Source organism: Condylura cristata, unplaced genomic scaffold (genome assembly GCF_000260355.1).
Source record: "Condylura cristata isolate star-nosed mole 26May11 unplaced genomic scaffold, ConCri1.0 scaffold00014, whole genome shotgun sequence".
In the NCBI taxonomy this organism is placed as follows: domain Eukaryota; kingdom Metazoa; phylum Chordata; class Mammalia; order Eulipotyphla; family Talpidae; genus Condylura; species Condylura cristata.
Window position 1 is genome coordinate 951,369 of NW_004567115.1, and position 20,838 is coordinate 972,206.

At 37.9% G+C, this 20,838-nt stretch overlaps 1 protein-coding gene across 1 annotated transcript in view; it reads right to left on the reverse strand.

The window, feature by feature from the left end:
- The window catches only part of GYG1 (glycogenin 1), a 111,883-nt gene extending 99,437 nt beyond the window's left edge, over positions 1–12,446 (reverse strand). The window contains exons 1-2 of the mRNA XM_012724766.1: positions 12,251–12,446; positions 10,593–10,756 (exon numbers count right to left, since the gene is read on the reverse strand). Of these exons, the coding sequence (XP_012580220.1) occupies positions 10,593–10,756; positions 12,251–12,446 (360 nt within the window). The remainder of the gene's footprint in view (positions 1–10,592; positions 10,757–12,250) is intronic.
- Positions 12,447–20,838: the final 8,392 nt, after the last annotated feature.

Sequence of the window (20,838 nt, forward strand, 5' to 3'; positions counted from 1 at the left end):
GGTCTAGAATTTTGGCACATTTTACATGGAGTCAGTAGAGTTTAGTTATAGTTAATTAGACAATTGGCAGGAAAGGCAGGGAGTCACTAGATTTTTTTTTTTTTAAACTATTTCCTTTTAAAGAAAAAAGAGCACATGGAGAATATTCCACCAATAAAACAGTCCACTCTAACTGCCAAACAGCATAAGAAATATGATTCCATTTGAGTTTTTGTGGGTATGGGATGTTTGATTTTAGCTTTGTGTTCAGTAGTTATTTAGTTTGAAATACCAGAAGGCAGATATTCCATCTGTAATACAAAGTAAAAATCTTTATGGTATTTTTACATAGTCCACATTATTCAGATGAGAGTCAGGCAATAAGAGTTCACTTCAAATTGAAAAAAATGAGAAAAGTCTTGGTAATGATGACCTTTCAGCAAGGTCAGAAAAAGTAAAAAGTCTGTCTTATGTCCCTGAGAACACAGGTGATAAATCCCAACTCTGTGTAAAATCCCAACTATGTGACACCAACATAGTGTAAAATATGAGCTACAATTTTCTTACTTTTTGTATTTAATCTAGAATATCCATAAAATATGTTATTTAAAAAAATTATTTTGCCTACTTGTCTATACTAAAGAATTTATCCTGTTACACTGTGTCTATTTTTTTTTCTTATTGAAAGTGTTTCCTGAGATATTTTAGTAATATTTTATGTATTTTACAAATTCATTCAGATCATCTATGATGGGGATTTGTGTGTCAGCTTGACTTGCCATGACCAGATAGATGGTCAAACATTTGAAAGTTGTAGTGAGGGTTTTTTGTAGGTGAAATTAATATTGAAACCATTAGACTGTGAGTAAAGCAGATGCCTCTTTATAAAGTGGGCAGGCCTCACCTGCTAGGTTGAAGGTCTTAAGAAAAGAGACCTACCCTGAAGAAGAGGGGTTTCTGCTCCCCCTGAGTTTCCAGCTGCCTATGTTGGCAGCAGATTTTGAACTTGATAGCCTCCACAATTGCATAAGTCAATTTCTTAAAATAAAAAATCTCTGTCCACACATTCTATTGGTTCTGTTTCTCTGGAGAACTCTAATACACCATTCAATTCTTTGAACAACAGAGAATTGAAGGAAATCCATTTTGCTTTGCAATGGGAAAAACTCTTGACTAAAGAAAAAAAACAAAACAAAACTGCTCAATAGGATGCAATATCCAAGGGCTGGCTACAGAACGCAGAGTGGCTTAAGTATTTCACCTCTTTTACCAATATTAAAACATTCTTCAATGAAACATGCTATATCGACCATTTTAATTATTATGATTTCTTTATAAATTGCTAATCTCTGGAATTCCAAAAAAGTAATGTTATATCTATAATTCCCAAACAGCCTCCTATTCTGCCCATGCCCCTCCCAACGACCTCATGTAGAAGTTCTCCTGAAAACTGTACACCCTCTTCTAACTGCAGCCATTTTGTTTAATACAGGAATCATTATTTAAATTTTTTTACTATGTGTTAATCTTTAGCCATCTTTGTACTACTGATTCTAAAAAGATTATAGAATTAGAATAAGAAAAAATTGTCCTCTAAATATAAAAAAAAAATCTTCAGTTGGAGGCAAACCTTACAAGAAAAAGAAAACTTACAGGGAGAGTAACAGGATAGGAATATAAAAAATAATTTAAAGTATGAATTGGGAATATCTTTTAGTAAATATCAAAATTTTAAATAAAGCCACAATAATTAAAGTGTTACGGGAATTGGCATAGGAATAAAATATAGACCAATAGAACAGAATAGAGGACAAGAAATATTGACACATATAGACAAATTATAAATGACAGACTGATACTATCAGGTGGATAAGCACACAAAATTCAGATCATAAATTTAGTATATAAGTTTTATATCACAAACTATTTTTTAGGTAAGGTGAAAGGAAAAGCCACTAACCTGAATTTATAGAACATTTTTATAAATCATTAAGATGAAGACAACTTAGCTGAAAACAGAGAAGTGTTATGAGCAAGTGATTAGTAGAATTAGAACCTTAGGGGTCATGAGCTTATGAAAAATCGCTCAACTTTACTAAAAATAAGAACCCTGAAAATAAAAAAGTGAGGTTATTTAAGATGAACATCTTATATTCATTAAGTCTAAAAATACTAAATATTATTGAGAATGAGAGGAACAGAAATTCATACACTGCTAGTGCTAATGTAAATTGGTCTACCACAATCAGAGCAATCTGATTTTATCTAATATAGTAAAAGATCTTTATACTCTGTCCTAGAAATGAATACAAATACACATAATTAGATATGTAAAATGCTCTTTGGAGTATTACAAGTAGTAGCCAAATTATATATGTAAAATATTAAAAGAGGGATGGTAAAAATGGTATGTTCTGTATGTATAGCAGTTAAAGTAAATAGATGTAAATAGTAATGTGATCAAATGAAAAAAGTTGCAGAAGCATCTATAGGATAGATTAATATTGAGGCAATCTTTTGGGACACCCCCCCCAAAATACATATTGCTTTGAAAAGCAGAGTATTTACACATGTAGAAAAGCATAAAAATATGGACATAAATAAGTCAGAGCAGAGGAATAACAAAGGATGAAGGATTTAGGAAGGTTACACAAGGAGTTTCAAATATATAATGTTCTTTTACTTAAAATAAATCTGTTGGAATAGAAGAGAAAGAGGAGGGGTAGAGTGACTATTTGGGATATTACTTGTAATAGCCAAATTGCTCCATTTTTTTTCGGTTGGCAGTGTCTTTGTGTTTCTGAGCCAGGGCAGACAGTGGGGAGGGGTGAAACATCTTTCTCCCTTCTTTTTAGCCATCGGGTTTTCTGCAACCTGGTGCCAACACATTCATGGGTTACCAATTATATTTCTCAATCCAATTCTGAGGGCTTTGAAAATAGAGGCCATTTCTCCCAGATTTTGACAATTAATTGCCAGTTCTAGCTTTCATTTCTGGGAGTTCCTACTCCCTTCTGAAGGATCCTTTAAAGCACTGTATTAGTCATAGTAAGCTGGATTGTTGTAGAAATAAATAAACATGCAGAATCACAGTGGTTTTATGCAGTTCAGGTTTCTTTCTAGCTCTGGTGCTGTCCAATGCAAATATTAGTGGTCAGCCTTTTCTGCGAGGTTCTTTTCCAGGCAATGTGCACTTTTATCCTCGGATCTATAAGTGTATAGCTCTGCCACCTTCTTATAGCCATAGGGACAGAGGACAATGATAGTGGCAGATAATGAAGGATGTTTATTGGCCAATTCTGAAAGGGGTGCACTTTACAATTTCAGCAGTAAGCACTCCATTACTTAGATGAAAGGAAATTTGGAGAATGTAAAATTTTCCTGTGCCTCAGAGAAAAATAAAATAGCACTGGGTGATTTGTCTACTCACTGTAAACCAGTAGAGAGAGACCAAAGTACCTTTGCTGCCCCCCACATGGTTTTCCCTGGCACCTTGGTGACAGGGGTGGGCAGTGGTGAAAGTCCTCATTGGAGAGAGGGAGGATAGTCAGATATTCCCCATAATGACTTTATTGAAGCTGCTGCAAAACTGCATTACCTCAAATAGAGATGAAAGTCTGATGCTTTTTTTTTTTTTTAAGATTATTTATTTCTGCATATAGAACTGGGGTACAGGCTAGAGGTGCAGGGGCTGTGAGAGGATTCACCAGAGACAGAGTGGGGAGAGGAACAGTCAGATTGAAGAAGTACACTGCTGAGGGGAGCAGCGGGTGAGACAGGAGAGGTCTGCCATGCCATCTGAGTCATTTCCTGGCTGGGGATCTAACTTGTGTTGAAGGGCTGTGGCTAACTTCTTAGTGCTTTAATTCATTCAGCCACCAGGAAGCCACCACCCTGATGCTCTTCTTGACCCTTTTGGAGCCACCCTATGTATCGTTGGGGGTTCCTTGTTACAGAGGCATGGGCTGGGCCACAGATCTTCCATGAGATTTTACTAGTAGAGAGTTGTTATTACCTACAGCTGTCTCTTTCATGTATTTTTTGTCAGGGGAGAGGAAGTTTTTGTTGGGGCTTTTTTGGGTCTGTTTTCATTGGTGTTTTAATGTTGCTGGCTGGTTCAGGTTTAAGTTGCTATCTGCCTATCTACCAACCTACATACCTACCTATCAATCATCTGTCACATCCCATATCAATATGTACACACACACAATTATAACAGATCTATAACATATATAATATATGCTTATACACACACAAATATATGAAAACTCAGGGAACTCACCAACATCATCCCTAGATAGTCTGCCTACTCTCCACATTTCAGATCTTCTTTTGTTTGTCTTATGTGTTATATCCAGGATTTTCAATCATGTTTATTGGGAGGAATAATGAAAAGAAACAGTGAAAGCCACTGTCCTTAACATATAGATTAACAACATTTCTATTTATTTCTTTGTATTTTTTTAAAAGATTTATTTATGTATACAGAACTGGGGTATAGGCCAGAGATGCAGAGGTGGTGAGAGGATTCACCAGAGACAGAGCGGGGAACAGAACTGGCAGACTGACTATGTAGACTGCTGAGGGGAGCAGGAGAGGTCTGTGGTGCCATGTGGGTCACCTCCTGGGTGGGGATGGAACTTATGCTGAAGTGGCTTTAGCTTCTCAGTACTGTGATTTAAACTGCTGTGCCACCAGGGAGGGCCCTATTCCTTTGTAGTTTTTATTTTCAGCTTACAAAAAATGTATCTTGGCACATTTGTTCTAAAGGACTTTTTTTTTTTTTTGCATTAATATTGTTTGGAGTCTTTTGAGGCAGCGAGTCCCTGTGTGATTAGTTCTGACTGCTGTGTGTCTATACCAATTTTTTCATTCACTCACCTGTGCATTGACATTTGTGGTTCCAGTTTTTGCAGACAATGCCTCTGTGAACAAACTTTTTCATATGTCTCGCATATGTGCTAGAGTTTCTCTTGCTGCCTACATAGGCCCAGAATTTCTAAACTACAGCTCTGTAAATCTTCTAGATAAGATTATACTAAATTCTTGTCCAAGTGGTTGTGCAATTTAACATTCCCACTGGCAGTACATTAGATGTACTACAGATCCCTCCTGAGCTGCAGCCCGAAGACTACAGGAAGCAAACTGGGGTTTAATCCTCAGATTTTCCTTTTTCAGAATCACTCTGAAGTGTGGTCAAAGATCAGTCACTAAAATCTATGTATTTAGTCTATGTTAATTTATACTAATAATTAATACATTTGAACTAGTCTTAGGTATCTTCATCTCTCTCCGCCTTTTAAATTTGTTGCTTTATTTACATTTATAGAATGTTCACCTGGAACGTGTTTGTTACTGATGCACTGTGAGAATAAAGTCCTCATGTCTAATCATTGAGCAAGTCTCTATGTAAAGTCATGTTTGCTGCATTAAGCAATGTGGTTAGTGATATGGTTGGTAAACTTTCAGTCAAGAACTAATAAGCAGTTTACAGGCCAGTTTGATGGACTACACTTTGACAAATACTCTTTCAATGTGTTCTCATATTCCTTAGGAAAAGCCAACTTTCGACACACTAATAGTGTCTAAATGTTCACATTGTATGTTAATTATATCCTGCAAATTCCGTGTATTTTGATTTCTGGAGATTTTTTGTCTCTTTTAGTGATGCCACGTTGCTGTGACTCTTCCTATTATTTGATGCTTCTCTGGCAGCACATTTGGCTTATCTAAGAGTATGTAGGTACCGTTCATTTCCAGTAGGTGACAGTACAGCTCAAGGTTTCTCTTTGCTATAACAGCTCCCTCCCTAATAGGAGGAAGAAGGAAAGAAAAGGAGCCAGAATTGGTTGCCCTGAGCTGGGGCAGTGAAGGGACTGGAGACACCCCACTCCCAGCCATATGTCGCCCCTTTCCCTGTAAATGCTGGGCACCCAACCTCTGTCACTGCCTTGTTTAGGACTGCAAGCCACCAATTTCCGTTGGCAGGAACGGTGGTAGTTCTGCTCTGTTGCCTACATCTCTTCCTTGGATACTTGCCTAGCTGGTGAACCTCCCCTCTGTAATGGGCTCACTGAAATTTAAGGCATGGGGTGCATGTTGTATTTGCTCTCCCTGGGTGTGGTCTGAATGATCTGGAGGCCCTAGCTTCTCTCTTGCTTTGCTTCAGTATCTCTGTAAGCCCCAATACACTCACAGTCAAGAACACAGGCCAGACTTGTGAATCTTCCTGGGACCTGGTGTGTTTAGCAAAGGAACCCTACTTGAGTTGTGAATGTCCATTAGTTGTAGCTCAAAGGTGAAATGATAGCAACACTTTACCTTCTATGATGTGCACTCCTAAGCCTTTAAATAAGGGTTTCCTTCTTTGATGACAAACTTCTTTCTTGCCCTTTCTTTAAGAGAGCAACCAAGACGTATCTTTTATTCATATATCACTGTGACACTTCTTGTTAGTTGTTTGTACTCTTGGGAATTTAATCTCCACTATGTGTTCAACACTGATCTTGGTTAAGCAAACCATCTGAGGTTTTGTAGATTTGAGGCTTGACTGTACATATCCCAAGTCTTTAAATATGACAGTCATTTGGTCTGGATACAAAATTGCGAATTCTAAGTTCTTTGGTTCTAAGTTTCCTTTACTACTTTGCAATCAGTGTTACTTCTGAATTATCTGATTCTTAGTCCTTTAATATGCCACGCCTTTGACTTTTGTAGTCACTTTTAGAATTTTCTTTTTATCTCTATCCCTATATTCCACTGTAGTGTGGTATGGATTTTTTCTTAATCCTCCTTGGTATTCTGTAGGCGCTTTCATTTTAGGTCTGTTATTTGTTTCAAAATCTGGGACATTTATATATATAATTTCTTTAACTGTTAACTTTTTTTTTATACAGTTTATTTTACATTTTTACTTTTTTTTTAACTGTTAACTTTTTAAAAACTATTTTCTGGTTCAGTAGTCCCTTTATATGAATTTTAGCACTTCTCTTTCTTTTCTTTATAGCTATTAACTTGTCTTATATAATTCTCATTTCCTTGATCTTTCCTTCTTTTCTGAATGGCAATCTTGTTTTTAAAATAACTATATGATTCTTTTAAAAATATTTTTTTGTTTTATTAGGTTGAGATACTTTCTGTTTGTTTCTATTTATTTATCTTAAAAATTATTGAATTTTTTTGTGGTAACATTGGTTTACAATGTTGTATATGATCTATAGGTATAGGTTCACGTCTTATTAACTGTACGTTACCATGCCCACGACCAAGGCACCTATGGTCCTTCAACATAATCCATTGGGTCTTCATCCTGACCTTGATCCCCAACCTCCATCTCTCCCCTTCTGGTATTCTCAATTCTGCATTTAGATTTACAGGGTTTGCTTTGGTTTTGTGTTGTTTGTTCCTTTGGTTGGTTTCTCTATAGTCCACATATGACTGAAATCATCAAGTATTTACATTACTCCTGATTTATTTTACTTAATATTATCTTGTCCAGTTTCATCTATGTTGTTACAAGGAATTCTGTATATAGTTCACATTTGCTTAATCTACTTATCTGTTGTTGGGCACATAGGTTGTTTTGATAGGTTGGCTATTCTAACTAATACTGGAACACAGGGGTATGTGCATCCCTTTAAAATAATGTTTTTGCATTTGTCAGGAAGATGCCTTGGAGTGAATTGCTGGTTCATATCTATTTCCAGTATTTTGAGGAACTTTCACAGGTCCTGTTCCTGTCTATTCCCACCAGCATTATATATTTTTATTTCTCCATCCTGGACAATGTATTTTTCTGATCTTTTTCATATGGGCCATTTTTATAGGTATGAGGTGGTATCTCATTGTGGTTTTGATTTGCGTTTCCTTCTTGATAAATGATGATGAACATTTTTCATGTGCTTATTGGCTATTTCTTCTGCCCATATTTTGTTTGAGTTATTTGCTTTCTTTTTGCTCAGTTGTACATGTTCTTTGTAGGATACATTGTGTGCAAATATTTTCTCCCAGTCTACAGTGTGTCTTTTTATAGTTAATGATTGATTTTTACACTGTGCAGAAGCTTTTTTAGTTTGATGTAGTCCCATTTATTTATTTTTGCTTTTATTTCCCTTGCCTTTGGAGCTGAGTCCCCAAAGCCAGTTGTTTCCTGCTATGTTTTTGACTATGTTTCCTGCTATGTTTATAGTTTCAGTTGTCATATCCAAGTCTTTAGTTTTGAGTTAAAATTTGACTTAATTTGTCTATGATGTGAGATGGTCCTCTATTTTTTTTTCCTGTATGTGGCTGTCTACTTTTTTTTTCTAGAACAATACTGTTTTTATTCTAGAACAATACTGTTTTTATTACAATAACCTTATAATATAATTTGAAGTATGGGAATGTGATACCTTCATTCCTTTTCTTTTCATGATTGCTTTGGCTATTGGGGTCTTCTGTGATTCCACAGAAATTTCAGCACTATTTTATCTATTTCTTTGAAGAATAGATACTTTGATAGGGATTGTTTTGAATTTGTATATTGTTTTGGGTAAGATGTCCCTTTAACAATATTAATTCCTCCAATCCATGAGTAGGGAATTTCTTTCCATCTCTTTGTGTATTTCTCTATTCTTTTAATAATGCATTATAATTAGATTAGGTTTGTACGAGTGTTAGGATTATTCCTAGGTTTTAATTCTTTTTGCTGTAGTTGTACCTGGGATTGTTTCCTGGATTTTTTTTTTTCTATTCTAGTTTGTGTGCACAAATCAGAACACACCAATTTGTACATGCTAATTTTGTTGCCTGCCACTTCACTGTATCAATTTATTGCTTCTAATAATTATTTAGTGGTATCTTTAGGGCTTTCTATGTATAATATCATTTCACCTACATATCATGACTGTTTTATTACTTGTATAGTTTGGATTCATTTTATAGCTTTTCCTTGTCTATTCTTAGGTTCTAGCTAGGACTTCGAATACTATTTTAAATGGAGGAAGTGAGAGTGAACATCCTTGTTGAGTATGATGTTAGCACTGGGTTTGCATATGTAGTCTTTATTAAGTTGCTATGTTCCTTCTGTGCTCATTTTTCAGTTTTTTTTTAATAGTAGGTGCTGAGCTGTCACATAATTTCTCTACACCTATTGATGTCATCATGTTATTTTTATTTTTTTATTCGTACAGAACTGGGGCACAGAGATGCGGAGGGTGAGAGGATTCACCAGAGACAGAGCGGGAAGCAGAACAGGCAGATCGACGAAGTACACTGCTGAGGGGAGCAGCTGGCGGGTCAGGAGAGGTCTGCCACGTCGTGTGGTCACCTCCGGGGCAGGCGGGGATCGAACTCATGCAGAAGTGGCTTAAGCTTCCCAGTGCAGTGCTTTAACCTGCTGCGCCACCAGGGAGGGCCCTCATCATGTTATTTTTATCTTTCATTTATTGATATGGTGATTATTATTGATAAACCTGTTTATGTTGACCCGTTTTGCAGCCCTGGAATAAATTTCACGGCACATTTCAAGGTACATGATCCTTTAAATATGTTGTTGAATTCATTTTGTTAAGAGTTTGAGGAATTTTCCTTCTATGTTCTTAAGGGTTATCACTGTACTTTATCTTTTTTGTTATGTTCTTGTTTGCTTTGGTATTGAGTACTAGGAAAAGTTAGGGATAATTAGGCAGCTTCCAGGACAGAGCAGGGAGGGACCTCAGGATAGTTAAGGGGTGCTCCAGAGATAAAGGCAACAAATTCCAAAGGGGACTCAAACACTCCAGGTCTGGAGCAACAGGATATTCTGGGATAAGGGCAGTAAAGACAAAGGACTCACAGGTAAGGGCTGGGACAAAGACTTAGTTCTAGGCACAGAGCCATTAGGACAGTGAGTGAGACCAATGAGAACTAACCAATCACAAAGAAGGCAGGGAGAGAGGGGGCACCACTGAACCCCCAAACCTGCCTGCTCTAAATAGGTTCTGCTATCTGCTGCATCAATACAAAACATATAAGACTTTAATGAAAAGGAACTTTAATACAATGAGTATACAATACGGAAGACAAAGAATATAATTTCTAAACAAAACACCTGAAGATACCCATCCTCTCATGGGCAAAAGTCCACCCAAAAGGGATTGGCCTAAAGCAAGACATGAAAGCCCGCCACAAGATTTAAAGCACCTTCTGGCCAGGACCCATAGAAAAGGGTCAGACATGGCCAGACAAGTCTGGGAGGAAAAGAACAAAATCAAAATCAAGATAAACACTGCCATAGTCAACCTCCTCACCGGTCTCTCACCCACATCACTTTCAACCAGTTCAGGGCCAACAAATAAACACGGTTTCTTCACATGCTCCCTGCTCCATGTGGCTTCCTCAGCTCTCCTTTCTGCTTCCTTCCTCCTCAGATTCCTTCTTTTCTGTGCTCAGCTTCACCCTCCTGGATGGAGCAGGGACCTGGAACTTCCCTTTTTCCTGGGGACCACCCTGTTATAATTGGTGGAGGTCAAGAATCATTAGGGAAAGAGGTATATTCCCTAAGACATGACTCCACTTCAGCTCCCTCGTCTTTCCCTGACCTGCTTCCACCAGCCTGGGAGTCCCACTTTATTTTTGTTCTCTTCTTAGTAAACCTTTTCTTTCACTAAACAAATCTGTCTTCGTTTTGCTTGCCTGAGCATCTGCAAAGTTTGTGTTGTGGCTTTGAAGGCACCAACCTGTGGTGGTCTAGGATGGGGGCTCAGCACAGCCCTGAAGCATGGGATCTGTTCCTGGCTGGGAGACGAGGCCTGAAAACCTGAAATTTTGGAATCAATATCAGAATATTAGTCTCAAAACGACTTTTTGCAAGCATTCCTTTATTCTCATTTTTTGGAAGAGCTTGAGAATGATAGCTATTAATTCATCTTTGATGGTTTGGTAAAACCATGTGGTTCTGGACTTTTATATTTTTTGGAGACTTTGACTACTATTTCAATTTATTTGCTGGTAATTGGTTTGCCCAGATTTTCTAATTTTTCCTGATTCAGTGTTAGGAAGTTTTTTGCTTTTAAATATTTATATATATTTTTTCTACGTCGTTTGATTCATCGGGCAGGGAACCTGGATCTACCCCTTTTCCTAGGGACCACCCTGTTACAGTTTCTTATTCTATTTCTGAGCTATCTGTTGTAACTTAATTTCATTTCTAATTCTACACAAGCATTCTCTCTTTCTAAGTCTAGCGAGAGGTTTGTCTATTTTGCTCATTTTTTCAAAGGACTAGTTTTTGTTTTCATTAACCTTCACTTAAACTATTTCATTTATTTCCACTTATTTTAACTTGCCTCTATGTATTTTTAAATTTTTTTCCTTTGATTTCTGGGTTAATGAAACCCAGTAGTCACTTAGCATGTTGTCTATTCACCACAAATTAGCACTTTTCTCAACTATGTTGTTTTCTCATTTAAAACTTCAACTTCTTTTTCTGTTTGGTTAATAATTTTATTTCTTCGAGTATGCCCTTGTTTTTCTCAGATTTGTCTTTGACTAGCTTTTGTGAGTTGTATCATTTTGACTTTTTAAAAAATGTTTTCTTCTGTCTTTTGATTTTCTTTATTACAGTAATTTTGAACTATTCACCTGGTCAGGAGACATATTCTGTTTGTGGCTGGATCTTGGAAAATTGTTTTCTCATTGTAAAGTCACATTCCTTTGTGGCATCAATTTGCCATGTGTTAGTTTTTTTCTGTCTGCTTATTTTGCTCCTTTAGACTTTCCTGTTTTTTTTCTTTTTCAATTGATAACAATGTTTTGCCACACTGCATATGATTCAGAAGTACAGAATCACTCCTTTTCAGATGTTGTTTCTATTTCTGAAAGCTATGGTAGTAACTCAGAGATTGGATAATTCTGCTTTTCTTGTAAGTGGCACTGTGATTTATTTCATCTTACTTTAGTTTTTTTTTTTTTTTTTGACTTTGCTGACTTCAGTAACTACTGAGACCTTTGTTTTGCTGATGTTGCTTTGGAGGGTGGAGAAAGGGCCTAGATAGTTCCCATTATTGGTGAAAATTTGCTGGAGGTCATGTAGGGTTTGCTTACTTTGTGACTTTGCTGATATCCCTTTTTCTGGGGTTTCAGGTCTAAGCCTGCATTCTGTGCATTACCTGAGTCCAGTACCAGCCCCAAAGGGTGGAGGAGAGGGATGCAGTCCACACTGTCTTTGTTCTGTTTGCTGAGGATCTAGCCTTTGGGGAACACCCAGGTTTTCACATATTTTTTCCCTGGTCTAGAGTGTGAGACTCCATACCATTTAGCTCTCTTCTGAGGACATCTGGTTGAGCAAGCTGCTCTGCAGTTTCTATCTCTGTCCCTGGAGCACAGCTTCCAGTCTTTCTCTGCACCCACTTTCTGTTTAATGAAGTGTAATGCTCTTCTGTGTCCCCTCTTTGCAATTTGTGTTGTTGTCTGATGTCCATGGGCTTTGCAGGTTTTTCCCAAGCCATGGGACAATCTGGGTGTAATGTACCCCAGGTGAACTGCTAGATGATTGAGGAGTGAAGCAGAGAACCTACTCTGTTATTATCTTGGTTTAAATTCAAAATTATTTTCCTTTTAAAAAATTAAAGGTGATCTAAAATTTAAGTATTAATTTTTCTTCTGATGGAATATAAAAACCAAATACTTATATTTCTCAAATATCCTACCATTTTGGTTTGTGACCTTGATTTCCTGTTTTATAATTTTGCCTCAAAGGCAATGCATGTTAGGGGAGCCCTGTCTCTGTCACCACACTCGATTCAGGATGTGAGGGTAGGGTGGATGAGCACTCGTGTGGATAGGCCCAGGCAAAGAAAGACAGACTCAGTCACTCACCTTAAAAATAAAAGAGCTCAGTGAACCCTCCCTGGTGGTGCAGCGGGTTAAAGCACAGCACTACCAAGCTACAGCCACTTCAGCACCAGTTTGATCCCCAGCCCTGGGGGTGACCCATATGGCACTGCAGACCTCTCCCAACCCTCCCTCTGCTCCTCTCAGCAGTGTACTTCGTCATTTGGCCTGTTTTGCTCCCCACTCTGTCTCTGGTGAATCCTCTCATGGCCTGTACCTCTGGCCTGTACCCCAGTTCTTTATGCATAAATAAATAAATCTTAAAAAAAAATAAAAGAGCTCAGATTCAGAGGAAGCTACTTCTCCCTCAGGGAGAAAAGCTTCAGGTGGGATTTTCCTTAAGCAGAGTAGCCTCCTAAATTCATTACTTTGTTTAGCATACCAAGTCATAGTGTCTTCTACCATGAATTTCCATTAATTTTAAGATGACTTTGACCAGGTTTGAACTGAATTTGCTGAACTAATAACTTCTTTTTTTCTGCATTTTACAGTTTATTAGGTTGACTCCTTTCACAGTTTACTAGGTTGGCTCTTGTGTTGGTTGAAAACACTCCTTTTCTCTCACATCAATTCAAAACAGCCCATCTTCATTTCATTCATTTCAGTGATGTCTGCTATATTTGATGGTGTCTGTAGTGATCAGCTGCCTGGGGCTGACCTCTCACCCTCACTTTACTCCCAGAATGTTGGGTATTAGAACCAGTAATTGCTTACCTTCCTAGGAAGATCTGGAATGGATCCATTCTCCTGTTCTTTAGGGTCTTTTTTTTTTTTAGCACTAAGTGATATTTAGTTTTGTCTCATGATTTTATTTTTACAAAGTATATTTAGAATACAAATATAAATATAGAATATAAAATACTACATTCAAACTCTTTGTCTATGGTCCATTTCCAGTCTTTATACACACAGAATCACATTTTTATTCTGCAAATTTTTTTGACTTTATTTCAAAAGTGCTTCTTTTGCTTTGTTATTTTTGTTTATATAGGATTCTACAGTTTTCAAGTGCATTCCATTTTAATACATAATTATATTATATATAATTTATATTTAGAATAGTTTATGCATTTATAAATTATATGTAATATGCCCTTATAGTTACATATAATATGTGTATATTAATACATATTGCACAATAGTCATTTATATCTATATATATATATATATATATAAGAGCTCTTATATAGGGTGCTTATATTACTTCTACTATTTTGGATCACTATAACATCTTTATAAATATTTTTCTTTTGATTTATTGGTTTAGATTTATTTTAGAAATGCGATTGCAGGGTCATCACCAGGATGTAAACACTTTATGGCTCTAGATAAGTATTGCGAAATTGCCCTTTAAAGACTGATGCTATTGTTTGAATGGTTTTCTATACACTTATTCTAAAGTATACTTAATTGCATATGCACAAACTTGTATATCACTTAAGACAAATCCTCTTCTGTTTTTTTTACACTACTCTGATTACATTTTTAAAGGATACATTAAATTAAAATGGAGATAGACCATCTCTCTTTTTTAAACCACTATTACTTCCAAATAGCCTGTAAAATCCTTTAATTCTAATTCTAATTTAAGTAATTAAGAATATAAATATAATTTAAGACAATGGGCGACATTTACTCCCTCAGATTCTAGCAATATAGAGAACATATATTACTTATACAGTTTGAGGTCCTAGGTGTCTCGGAAAGGTCTGTAATATTTCTGAAATCAGTGTTAACTTCTGTCAACTGTCAGAAAGTCTGGTTGTCCCTCTTGTTGGAACCATGTAAGTCTTGGGAGTTTTTTATCAAGCAAGAAGGGATGGGGACTGACAAAGAACAGTGACTAAACTTCTAGCCAATCCTAGTGCTTGGTGCTTGACCTCACTTTATTTGGTATAGAAAAGCGTGGCATTTTTTACATTAAGGGTTATGTAAAAGATACTATTCTTATCTGTTATTATCTTTAAACAAAATCTCTGAATGTTTCTTCCATTTTTGTAGTGCATTATAATTTACAAAATTCCGAAATATTTATGTTTCTTTCTCAAATATCAGGAGGCTGGGGGCCCTCGGTTAAGGTGTCAGCATGGTGGGATTCTGGTGAGAGTTAACTGCCTAAAGGCTTTATGCTGGGCCCCTACATGGCAGAGAGGGAAGAAGATCTCACGTATTGTATCCGGTCTTATAAGTGCTTCTCAGTGGCTCACTCTTATGATGTCATTTAAAGTAATTATTTCCCAAAGACTCCATCTCCAAATTGCATCATATTGGGTGTTAGAACTGTGTTTATTCTGTGTTTATTTTTTTAGGACATAGTTCTCAGGAATGTCATTTCTTGGGATTTTACTTAACAGTCTTCTGGGTCAGTCTATTCATGAGAAAAACTTATTTGAACTAGCAAAAGTAGAAAATTAGGAGAAGGTATTATTCTCTGCAGCAGGTGGGCAGATAGATGGCAAATAATGATCATGCAGTTTACTCTGATTTGGTGAAATTCTTGATTAGAGATATCAGAGGCTGAGATTGTTGACAGAGATTTTTCTGGGATTCTGACTTCTGAATACCAGTGGTAGTGTTTCCTGCCCTTTTTCCCATAGGCATAACTGTAAGTACTTGTTATGTTACAGGGTAGGGAGCAGGGCACCCCTAGAACCCCAGATGTGCCTGTTCTAAACAAGTTCTGCCATCTGCCGCATCAAGGCAAAACATATAAGACCTTTAACAGAAAGGGACCTTCTTTAGTGTGCAATACAGAAAAGACAAAGAATATAGTTTCTAAAACAAACACCCAAGGTTGCCCTTCCCCTCGTAGGTAAAAGTCCACCCAAAAGGGAATGGCCCAAAGCAAGGCCTGAAAGCCTGTCACAAGCTTAAAGCACCTTCTGGCTGGGACCCATAGAAAAGGGTCCCATAGTCATTTCCCCATGGGTCTCTCACCCACATCTGTTTTACCCAGTCCAGGGCCAAAAAAAAAGAGCCACTTCTTCACACGTCTCTCTGCTTCATGTGCCTCCCTCAGCTCTCCTTCTGGCTCCATCCTGCTTCTATCTTCTTCACTCTCCTCTCCAGATTCTTCTCCTTCCTGCTCAGCTCCACCTTCCTTTTGGGTGCAGGGAACCTGGAACCTCCCTTTTTCCTGGAAACACCCTGTTACAGTTAGAGTTTATTGAAATAAAATACTATCAGTTGCGTCAAGGAAGAAAAAAATGCCTACAATTAAAATTGTGAGTTTTTAAATTGTTATTCAATATTTTTAAAAAGGCTCTTCTAATGGGAAAGAATTTATGGTATATACACACAATGGCACATTATTTAGCTATAAGAAAAAAAAAGTGAGGCCCTCCCTGGTGGCGCAGCAGGTTAAAGCTCAGCACTAAGAAGCTTAAGCCACTTCTGCAGGAGTTTGATCCCCGCCTGCCCCAAGGAGACCACATGGCGAGCCAGACCTCTCCTGACCCGCCCGCTGCTCCCCTCAGCAGTGTACTTAGTCGATCTGCCTGTTCTGCTCCCCACTCTGTCTCTGGTGAATCCTTTCATCCTCCACATCCTGGCCTGTACCCCGGTTCTGTATGCATAAATAAATAAATCTTTAAAAAAAAAGAAAAAAAAGTGAAATCTTGTCATTTATGATAATATAGATGGACCTAGAGGCTATTATGCAAAGTGAAATAAATCAGATGGAGGGAGACAAATATTATGATTTCACTACATGTGGAAGATAAAGAAACAAAACAAATGAACAAACAAAAGAGAACAAAAGCAAACTCTAGATTATGAGAACAAATGGTTAGCAGAGTAGAAGGAAGAAGGTATATAGGTAAGTTGGATAAAGGGGGCCAATTGTATTGTGGTGAATTGAAACTAGACTTTTGGTCTAGTTTGCTGGAGTCATGACATAAACATATATAGAAACCTAGGATATATAAGACCAAATTTGCTTTGATAAAATAAAGAGGAAACAGTCTCTTAGACTTATTTAGACAAATTTGAAGGAGCATTAAATGTAAGTACAGTAAATATACTGTTATTCCTGAAATAAATTCACAATCTGAATTTTGCTCTTGTGAATCATTTTTTCTACTTAGAGGCCTCACTGCTTTTATTTTTTCACTTATCAGGAGGCATCAGAAACATTGGTGATGGATCATTTCTCAAAAGAGAGCTCCATCATTATGTCCAAGATGCTAGCAAATATTCTGCCAGTTTGGCTGGAGTTATTTTGATTTTCTGTGATCTCATTCATTCTCAGAGTCTTTAATGTTTTGTGGATTTAAAACATGAGGAATTGCAATGGCTGAGTCTAATGACCATCAAGAATCACTGAGGTTATTCTTTTCCATCTTTTTTATTTTATTTTTTATATATCTATTTACATTGCTATTCATTTTACAACAGTGTTTACTTCCTTCCTACCCATCATCACCATAGCCCCCACATTCCTTCCTCCTTCTGATCCTTCTCTGTCCTCCTCCCCTGTACAACACTCTGGTTTATAATTGTGTTGTTTTATATTGTAATAACAATACACTTTTTACATCTTAATACATTTTCCTGTGATACACCAGGAACTAATTTAATTGTTGCACATTGTAGGGGTCTTACATATCTATTACAAAGATTATCGGTTAGCTCAGTGTCAGTCCATTTTTTTTTTTTGAATACATGCTGGAATATCTTAGTGGAAGATCTCATTTTTGTATATACCGTTTTGTAATTTAAAATTAAACGCGAAACTCAAAGAATGTACAAGTGTGCACCCTAATAATGGGTCTCACTGGTGGCACAAGGGGTAAAGCCTCAGCACTATAGAGCTATCCACAGCCATTGTGGCATGAGTTCCATCACAGACCAGGGAGTTGACCACATGGTGCAGCAGACCTCTCCTGCCCTACCCTCTGTTCCCCTTCAGCAGTGTTTCAGTAGCTCCATCTGTTCTGCTCCCCACTGTCTCTGGTGAACCCTTTCACATCCCCACATCTCTGGCCTACACCTCAGTTGTTGTATGCATAAATAAATACATTTTTTTAAAAAAGGAATGAAACTTAGTGGGTGATAGAGATGTGTCCATGTGGCACTCTGACTGTGCTAAATTTATAACCAGGTGTGAGCTGTCGGTGGTGTGGGGAGGGGAGGAAGCTGTGTGTGAATGCTCTGGAAAAATCATCCTCTTTTTAATCCTGTTGTGAAGCTAACATGGTACAAAAATGTAATATATCAAAAATTCAAATATAATTACACTGTTACTGGCAATTCTGCACCACTTTTCAGGTTTAGGCTGCTTTTTATGACTTGCCTCATGATTATGATCTTAGCATTTTTTTTTATATATATATATATATGTATACAGAACTGGGGTACAGGCCAGAAGTGCAGGGACGGTGAGAGGATTCACCAGAGACAGAGTGGGGAGCAGAACAGGCAGATTGAGAAGTACACTGCTGAGGGGAGCAGTGGGCGGGTCAGGAGTGGTCTGCCGTGCCATGTGGATCACCTCCGGGACAGGTGGGGATCGAACTCATGCTGAAGTGGCTTCAGCCTCTCAATGCAGTGCTTTAACCCACTGTGTCACCAGGGAGGGTCCGATCTTAGCATTTTTAACAGTAAATTTCCTTAACATTTCTATTTGACTAAATACATTTATTAAACATCATTAATTTCCTCAATTAGATCACATGTTTCTGGGAATTCTGTAACCTCTGTTACTTCAACAAAAAGTTCCAGCAAAAAATTTCTGACAAGTTAATAATTAGGGTCTTAACAATAATCGTAAGTGGCATGTGAGTTATTCACACAGTTTCTCTTTTATCTCGGCTAGATAATTCAGCAGTTTTTTGCCTTCATTTTCCTATTATTCTGACTTTCTCTGAAAGCAAAGGCTATGGCAAAATATTGGTACTAAGGAGGCATTTTTAGAGAGTGATCTCTAGAAGCAAGTGACCCCACAAAATGTCCCCAGTATGTGTCTCTCGCACTGTACAATTTCCAGGCCTCTCTGTGGTACAAAAGCAGAGACATCTTTATTGTTTTGCATAAAGAACAGTGAAGCCTGGAGATGGCTACTGGCGTACACTATGCTGGTTTTGTTTTATTCCCAAGTCTTTTGCAGAGCAAAATGTGTAGAGACTTAGCATGAACTTATGACCCTCTGCAAACCTGTTTGTATTTCTGCCTTTTAAACAACTATTTGGGATGACTGCTGAGTCTGTCCCATTTATTCACTCTCTATTCTACAATTCCCTTCAAACCCCTATCAGCACATCGCAGATTAATAACTTGGCAATCTTGTAGAGAATTCAGGCCTTTGTGAGTCTGGTAGACATCTGTTCATTTGGCAGAAACCTGTCCACTCTTTCTCACTCTGCACATGAAATTCTGAGCTGTGGTCACCCCACCTAGACACTGCCATCCCAGGAGACCCTGCCAAAGCAGCCTGCCAGAATCAGTCTTATCCTTTCCTGTGTCACGGATATGTTAGGTGTTATGGTGAAGTAAAAAAGAAGTTTATGTAATAGTGCTGAGTTCCAAATGTTTAGATGTATGATCAGTGGTAGTCCTACACAACAGGCATTGTGCCAAAATCACTCAAACTCTGGGAACAATTGAGTGAGAGGATTGCTCATTATACTGAAAACTTTTAGATAAGCCCCAGAAGGGTCAGGACTTACCAATATATCTGGACTGGGGAAGCATATTGATCAGAGACTCTAGGACATATTCTTTTTTTTTTTTTTTTAAGATTTATTTATTTATTCATTACAGAACTGGGGTACAAGCCAGTGGTGTAGGAGTGGTGAGAGGCTTCACCAGAGACAGAGTAGGGAGCAGAACAGGCAGATCGAGTAAGTACACGGATGAGTGGAGCAGCGGGTGGGTCAGGAGAGGTCTGCCCACCATGTGGGTCACCTCCGGGGCTGGGGATTGAACTTGCGCTGAAGCTGCAGTGGCCAGCTTGCAGTGCTGCGTCTTAACCCGTTGCGACACCAGGGAGGGCCCTCTAGGACATATTCTTATTGAAGTCTGAGACCTCTAGCCAAATACCATTTTCAAATGTGGTCTGATTCTTCCTTAGTCACCAGAGTTTTGCTAAGTTGGAGCTTGTAGAGCTTAACAGTAGCAACTTGCACATGGGATTAATATTTGAATATAAATCTAAATTCTGTTTGCAGAGAAGATGGATTACTGCCATTAACAGTGTCCTTGGGGTGCCTTTGATTCATTCATGGGAGGCTAAGTCTCTGAATTCCTGGCAACTATGGATATCAGCCATGGATGAAATGGGACCCATAAACAGGGTTATGGTGGTTTATTCCCTGATTTAGCCAGGCATGTTGTGGTCATGCACTTGCGTCCATGCCATTGTATCACCTGTTCTGTATTTTACTAGGGAAATAATTGTCCATGTCTTTTGGATGAAGCTAACCAGCTGCTGAGGGGTCCTGCACCTCGTGGAGCTGTGACTCCCGCTTATTCATTATTAGGAAGGAGTGGTGGCCATGTGCGCTCCTGTAGGATGTAGTGGGATGATGCTTGCGCTGTATGGGTGGCTAGGAGAAACACTCAATCAATCTTTTGTTAAAAATTTAAATCCCATGATCATGCTGACAGATGCAAAGAAAGAAGGCATTTGACAAGATTCATTATATGTTTGATAACTCAAAAAAAAAAAGTGGATAGAAGGAACAACTCAACACAGTAAAACCATATATACAAAACCAGTGCATATATACAAAAATAATGTCATACTTAATGTTGAAAAATGGAAAGCTTTTTCTCTTAGATCAGGTACAAGACAAAGATGTCCATATTCACCACAGCTGTTGTACTAGTATGGGAGTAGAGCCGGGGACTGTGTTGGAGAACTAGGAGTGCTTTGGTGATGGGTGTGGTCTGGTAACATATTTAAAGAACTTCAAAGATACTCTTACTTCATCTATAGAATTGCAAACCAGGCCCTCCCTGGTGCCCCAGCAGGTTAAAGCACAGCACTGAGAAGCTAAAGCCACTTCC